The sequence below is a fragment of the Clinocottus analis genome, unplaced genomic scaffold (genome assembly GCF_023055335.1).
Source record: "Clinocottus analis isolate CAN_PGR_092001 unplaced genomic scaffold, fCliAna1.0.p SCAF_27, whole genome shotgun sequence".
Classification (NCBI taxonomy): domain Eukaryota; kingdom Metazoa; phylum Chordata; class Actinopteri; order Perciformes; family Cottidae; genus Clinocottus; species Clinocottus analis.
Window position 1 is genome coordinate 2,840,533 of NW_027176009.1, and position 7,747 is coordinate 2,848,279.

Genomic DNA, 7,747 nt, shown 5'->3' on the forward strand with positions numbered 1-7,747 from the left:
ATGAAATTCCATTGTGAAACAAAGAGTTAATCAATTTTGCACGGCAGCAGTCGGCCGTTACTTCATACTCCCTGTATTGGAATGAACGACTTCTGGCTTCCGTTATTCAAACAATGCGTGACGTTGTGGATGCGGCGTGATGATATACGCCTCCACGCCATATGGTTGGGATGTGTGCCATTTCTAAGATCTTTTGCTTCTGACCCTCGTTTTAGAGTCCAAGGCGGTGCAATGATTAATGAACAACAATATGGGATCATCTGACGTCCCAAAAGAATCGAAGTGATGTGATTTTCACTTTCATCTCCCCGCACGTCAGCCAGTTAAAAATGATTTTCTGGAACGACGAGGTTTTGTTCCTCTCATCTGTGCCGTCATTGTGTCATTTTGGAAGTGTGAAATGTATTGAATCTTGTTCTCATGCAATTACACGCACATTGAAAAACATTCACACACCAAACCTATATAACTATGCAAAACACAAAAAAAGCACAGGAGTCTTGCAGCCTGCACTTAATATTTCCTAATGTGGGAGTGCACTTCATTCGTTTCATATGAACAACCCTTTAAATTTAGATGTGCTTACACCGAGACCTTTAAACTGTGCCAGCTCGTATATTTAAGCATTAAGGACTGGGAAGGTGAGGAAGCGCTGGTCCCTCAGGACTTGGTTGATTGTGCTCAGTAGTTTGAGCTGAGGTCAATTCCTGCTTCCTAATAAGTAAAAGAGCACGTGTTTACAGTTCATTCATCATGTGACAAACGACACACCTGCACTGACAAATGATTTCAGTGCAATAAAGTAAAAGTTACGATGACAAGATATAGAAAGTTTTTGCTTTTGGCGCCCCGTACGAACACAATAGTAACAATCTAAATACGGTAACTGTCTCTCTTTATAAACCTGCTAATTCTGGATTAACTGGTTCATCCCTCTCAATCCTGTTCAAGGTAAGCGCAAATCTCGTTGGTAAATATATCCAGATGGAAATATTTGACAACAGTCTTTCCTCATTGCTATCTTTTAATGTTGATACAGTGTATGAAGACATTTAAGCCTCTTTAACTCTGTCCACTCCCATTGTTCCAAAGAGTTAGCCCTGTTAAGTCTACCAACTCAACGCCTGTAAACCCTTCTCCACGAGGACATCATAATACCAGGTGCTGCAGGGTGAGAACCAAAGACACAAATCTACCGTGCTGGTGGGTGTTTCGTGATGTTAAAGGATGAAATCTCATATCATGAGGTTGTACAATTTATGTTATAACAGCAAAAAGAAAACCAAATATTATTATTGGATTTGAATTATGGATGAATTAATGTGTTGGTAAATGTTGAGCTAATTTCCACTACTTTGTATAAGAAATAATTAGGCTACCTAATAATACATCGTAGCTTATTAGTTGATTTATATTTTTATTAAGAATATATATCTCCAAAGTTGTCTAATTAGTAACTAATATTGACAAATAAATGCAGTTTTAAAAGTACTAATTTCCCTCTGAGATATTGGGGAGCAGAAGCTTGAAGTTATGTAAAATGGAAATACTTAAGTAAAGTACATTTACCTCAAAATTGCACTTCAGTACTTGAGCAAATGTAATTAGTTACGTCCCACCACGGCTCCAACAATAGCACATCTCTAGTTCTACGCTAGTCCCTTTTTTTCTCTCGAAGTGCACAAGATTGATGAATTTAATAATAAGATATTCTGGGAAGCAGGCCTTTAGAAATCCTGTGGGAAACACTGCAATCTACGCGTCACCCAGTGACAGCACCTCTAAAGCTACATCAGCCAAGATATCTATTTAAATATCAACCTTCTCTGATCATTTCTCTCACCATTGGAGGGCTGTCTCCACACATCCTGCGTATAATGGTGTTTAAAAATCTGATAATTCAGTGTGGACAAATATTAAGTCTATGCATTTAATAGTTTGGAATCATGTTCACGGAACAATACAAAATGAAAAGTGCAATAAATGTACGCCTCAAAGCATGTTGAAGAGCTTCATTTGAAGTTTCTGTTCTGTCACTTTGAATCGTACACAGACGGTGAATGAACCTTCATTTGAACAAATAAAATCCGTTCACTCTGTTCAGGTCGGAGGTGATGGTGCAGTCTTCTTCTTGTGATTCAGGCTGATATCATGGGTGTTTGTTTTTTTTACGGAAAAAACCTTGTGTTGATTTACTGATGTGATTACAGGACGCCATGACAGAAGATGCCAACATGGCCCTGGTTACGATGAGGCCTCTGAGGCCCCAGCCTGGTGCCATGCAACTGTCAGCCATTTAACATCAAGATTAGCCACAGTTGCTGCCTCGTGTCAACACAGCAATGAACACATGCTTAAGGTGGTGGTGGTGGTGGTGGTGTTGGGGGCGGAGGTGCGGGGGGATTGGGGGGGGGGAATGGTAGGAAGGCGGCGACACAATAAATATTAATCCTGTAAGAGCAAAAGGAGAAAAAAAAAGTCTTCTCACCTCCAAGTGAGAGCGGGGTATAACTAACATATGCCTCCTGTATCTGCACTGAAAAGACTTGTTGCTGATGAGGAGTTACCATCTCGTCTCTGGGAGGATTTTATGCTAATTTCAAAACCATTTTGTCGGAAGAAATAGACAAATTAATACATTGCTTTCACACATCACCGAGCCTAAACGACGAACCACTGTTGAGGTGCGTCCTTCTCTCAAGACAGCTAAATGAAATAGTGACTGCATTTCTTTTGCTTGTTCAAACTATTTCCACAGATTTCAAAGGAGAGCCACAAAGTCACAGGGCTGTAAAGCCCGCTCCCTCATCAAGGGACACATCTAAGTCCAGACAAGCATTTGGGCAGAGCCATATGAGGCGCGGGAAAGCCCTACCAGATTAGCTCTTGTTAATGACCTTCGAAGGGCTCGAACTCTCACTTCTCCAGTCAGGTTAAATTAGTGATGGATATGTGTCAAAATATTTTTGAAATAGTGAGACAGACTGAGATCGATGGGCTGAGAGATAGATCTAAACCAAACACAGACAAAAACACACACACGCCTGCTCTATAAGCAGAAGGAAATCCTATTTCATGATAAGAAACTTAAAAGGAATACGATTCAACTGACACATATTATGAGCTTCACAATGTAGAGAAGAATTGCATACAAGGAATAGCGTGTTCCCATGAACTGTTTCCAAAAACAATATGTGTTTTAGTCAGCATGGTTAAATAAAATATATCCATGGGGTGAGGTGAATAATTATGAAAAGAAAAGTTATTTTTGTTATACTACCAATACTGTATACTGTTACAATACTATACAATACTGTTCTAAGGCTGTTATACTTGGCATAAGTGATATAAATTAAATAGTTAAATTAAATAATTAGCCTTTTTTACAATTCGCATTAAATCAAAAAGGCATGACAACATCTAAAGAATTTATTTTAAAGTGCTATACAGCAAAAGGTTCTCTTTACAATCACAAGTGTCAGGCCGGTAATATAACAACATTTGGTGCCTAAAGGTTATTTCATTAAATGCGGCTCCGCGGCTCAAGAAAAAGAAACCTCAACCCCACAAACACGAAGCGTGAAACCTCAATGCAGCTGAATAAATGACAAAAAAGCACAACTCGGAAGGATTTACCTTTCCTGTGGCATTTTCAGACATCCGTGTGCTGATGAAGCTCTGCAGGGACTGGGTCAAATTTGCTCAGACAACTTTCCCCTTCTGTAACATGCTGCCAGAGTGATATAGAGCCGGCAGGTGGGAAAGAGCGGTAAGATGAGGAAAGTGAAAAAGGAAAAAGAGGAAAGCTCATATGAAATAAGTGTGACAATATGTGTCAACTATAATGAACTAATCTCTTTGACTAGAAATCTGTTGAAGTGCGATCCATCAGAGGATTCATCCGCAAACCAGAAGAAAAACTACAATTCTCAGCGAGTCTTTCAGTCCCATCATTATTCATCATGTCATCTGTCTCTGACTAGTTTCAAGACCTTGCTTGTCCGGCTCTACTAAACAGAGCTTCATTGTATGTTTGTCCAGTTTCATCCAAATGACTTGGTTCATGTTCTCAGTCATAGAAAATCAGCCACGAGTATCAGGATATGCTAAAGCAATGAGCAATGTGCACGAATGAGTATAGATTGTCTTTTTAAATCAAAATGAGTTCAAGATGTTCTGACTATCGGAGCAGCGCCTCGTACCCCGCTTCATGTTATCTGCATATTCATTCGCTTTTTTCTCATTGTCTGCTTTGTGCAATGGATTTTAACGTATTATTATATTAATTGTATGTAAATTCTATACGTACAGAAATGACTGCAGCTGAAAAAAAGCAGAACCAAAGTACTAAGACCAAGATTTTATCCTGTAACATTATCACCGCAAAGACCCTGACAGGTGCTGAGACGGAAACCAATTACATCAAAACTCTGACTCAAACGGAACAAACAACACGGCCTTTGTTAATCACTATGAAGGCGAGGAAAGAAGACTGTAAGAACGAGGGTGAAAGAAAGGAAGAAATAAAGCGGACTGCCATTGGACTGTTAAGTTTGATGCAACTGCTCCCTCTGGGCATTGAGGATCAGACTTAATATGTTGCTTTTATTATTTCTCAATTTGACTTTGATACACTTTGACTGTATTTCTATTATATTTACACTTTTATGTTCATTTTGTTTTGTTGTTTTTTGTTAGTTATTTTGGAATTGACTTGTTCTATCAACAGCACTTATTGTTGACAAGGTGGTGACTCATGCTCTGAGTACTCTAGACCAGTGTTTGTCTCTCAAAATACAAACCTAATTTCATATTTACTGTTTACTCTGTATTACTGTTGCATGGGCCTTAACATATTGGGATGTATAAATAAACTTGACTTGATTAGATAGAGGTAGAAAAAAAAAACATGTGTTGGCCCGGTATATTTTTTACAGGAGGGTAATTAAAATCTGTGCTCTCTATTATTTTTTGGCCTATTTCGATCTTAAATGACATTAGCATAAACATGGAACATATTGTACGCAGCTGTGAGCAGCGTATTTAAAGACCTTCAACCAGAAATCTTTCACAGAAGGAATGTGATTGGCTAACGTAAAACTTTTAAAAACTCTGCTGGATCTCCGGTGTGGCAGTACATCCTTAATTAGCTTATAATCTAAAAAAAGCAGCAGACTGAAAATCCATGTACGGACCGCTGAACCCTTTTACTTTGTCCCTAACAAGTAATCTAATTAAATGTTGCCACAAAAACACACACACACAGACTATACACACTCAGTGTTTGCTCCTCTTCTTCATCACTCCTGGGTCTATGACAGTTCAAAGTCAAATTACAGATTAAGAAGCAAAAATACAACACATTAAAGCTGATTGAACATCACATTTCAGACAGTGTCGTCCCAAACCGTCTGAAATCTGATATTCAATCTTTCAGATAAATAACATGCTCGTCCCCGTTACTGTTTGCTGTAGGTAACAATCCGAATGTATGAAGACGGGAAAGAACCATTCAGTCCTCCCTTAACACACAATGCTGCAAAGCACATTTTTGTTGCATTGCAGTTGAGTTGTGAGATGTAAACTGTGTTGTAACTTCACCCAGTGCTGAGATGCAGCTATGCAGCGGAGCAAACAGACTCAAAGTTAAGCTTTGACATGTTCTCCCGATGTAAGGCCGGACTTTAATGACTTCACCAGATGCATTTTTTACGTTGAAATTTCCCAATTCCACATTAACACATGTGAAAGAAAAGTAGTCACATCCGGTGGAAAAGGTTTAGTATGTTTAGTGGGTGAAAATAAAACATATTTTATTCAATCATTTCTATTTAACAGTAATTAAAAAAGGTTAACTGAGCTATAGATATTCAATTATGTACATTCATATTTTGAGAACATATAATGTTTTCCTCTGCAACTAAAGATACCAATTTTAAGATTAATGACATAGTAACAAATAATTCAGTTAATAATATGACACATAAATCAAACCTTTTTAATCCTCATGTGAGAAAAGTTCAAATAAATGTATGTGTGTAACATGTTTGTGGTTTTAAATAAAAAGTCACAGTAATTATATTTTATATTTATATTTGATTTTATACAATTGGATTTAATTCATTTAAATTAATATGATTTGTTTCAGTGGCTAATAAAGTTAAACATGTAAGAATTTAAAGCCAACATTTAATGAGTTTGCACAAAAACAACTCAGACATTTTAACTACTTAAGACGGGAAATAAATGATAGTTGGAAAGAATTATATCTTTATATCTTGCAATGGTAAAATACTCAGTCTTTACTTCTACACAAATATCTTTATGTTCATAGGAAATATCCAAATACTTAGTTTTGAGACTTATTGCAGATACTCGCTTTATTGCCGTATAATTCAGACCAGACGCATGGCGAGACATTTGCGGACGGACATTTCAGTACAATTCATCTTCCAGAAATACTTCCCATCACCACAGCTACTTTTTGAAGTTACAGTGAAATTATGAATGTCATCACTCCAAATCCCAGTGGAAGAAATACATTTTTCATACAGCCACTTGAGCACCAGACATGAGCCTTTCCTGTATAATGAACACCTTCAGATGTTGTGTGGCAGACAACACTTTTTTCCTTACCTCTGCAGGAGTTCACTTGTTGTCTCGGGGCAGTATCCGCCACTTTGTCCTTTTCCCAGCATTTTTGTTTGGCCTCTCTTGACACCCTCAGTGCTACTTGTCCGGTCCCACGCTTGCTGCATGGCCAAACAAACTCCCTAGCACCACCTGCAGCCTTAACACCCCTAACTTCCCCAAGCACCCCCCTCGAAAATAACTACCACGGCCTCGGGACCGCAATCCTGATGAGTCAACCCTCTGTAGCGCGCTCTGATTCTCTCTCCCCTTTACTGCGTGGACAGACGACAGAGAGGCCGGCGGGAAAGGAGAAGCAGGACTCCTGATCGACAACAGCAAAGGCAGCAAAGCTCCCTCCAGCCTCTTCTCTCCAGCTCTCTCTTTCCCTATAAACCACTCAATGTACACTTCCAAGCCGTTCCTTCCATTCCCCTCTTCCTTCAAGTGTTAAAAGATGGGGGAAACCGATCAGAGCCTCCTCAAAGGGAAACAGGAGGTTGACTGAGTGCAGTTTAATGGGGGAATAACAGAAGAGGTGGGCTCAGGGGACGACACAAGAGGGGTGGGGGGGGGGGTGAGTATAAAGAGACCAACTGGGAGTCCCGGTCTGGGACGGCTTCACGCGGCACAACAACGGGGACAAGAAAGTCCCTCCTGCCACAACTGATTATCACCTCCACAGTCCCACACAAACACACAGCCACTGACACACGCAGCCTCACATAGTCTGGCCGGTGAAGGGATGCACTGGGGTTCTGGGAATGCAATCAGTCACTCAGTAGGTGTCGGGATCAATTTAGCTGCTGAATCATCGGAGGGCTCTGGAACACCGTGTCAGATTATTCACATTTTGTCATGGTCTGGCCGTCTGAGGTTTCACATCTGTGAGCCAAACAGTTGGGGCGTGTCGTGTCGGGTAATAAATTACCATTGGGGAAGAATAGTACTGAGTGAGAGCACGGCGGCAGTTCTTGTACAGCGCACCTCAAAAGGAAGAGACAGGGTATATCTCGGTGTGGCCAGATGGATTTTAAATATGTATTTAATTTGGGTTGATTGGAAATTGTCATTTGGCAAGGGGAGTCATGTTATGACTGGGCACAAAGGACCAGCC

At 39.8% G+C, this 7,747-nt stretch overlaps 1 protein-coding gene across 1 annotated transcript in view; it reads right to left on the reverse strand.

The window, feature by feature from the left end:
- rbm20 (RNA binding motif protein 20) overlaps positions 1–7,154 on the reverse strand; it is a 41,655-nt gene extending 34,501 nt beyond the window's left edge. The window contains exon 1 of the mRNA XM_068592650.1: positions 6,637–7,154. Coding sequence (XP_068448751.1) covers positions 6,637–6,758 — 122 coding nt within the window. The 5' untranslated portion in view covers positions 6,759–7,154. The remainder of the gene's footprint in view (positions 1–6,636) is intronic.
- Positions 7,155–7,747: the final 593 nt, after the last annotated feature.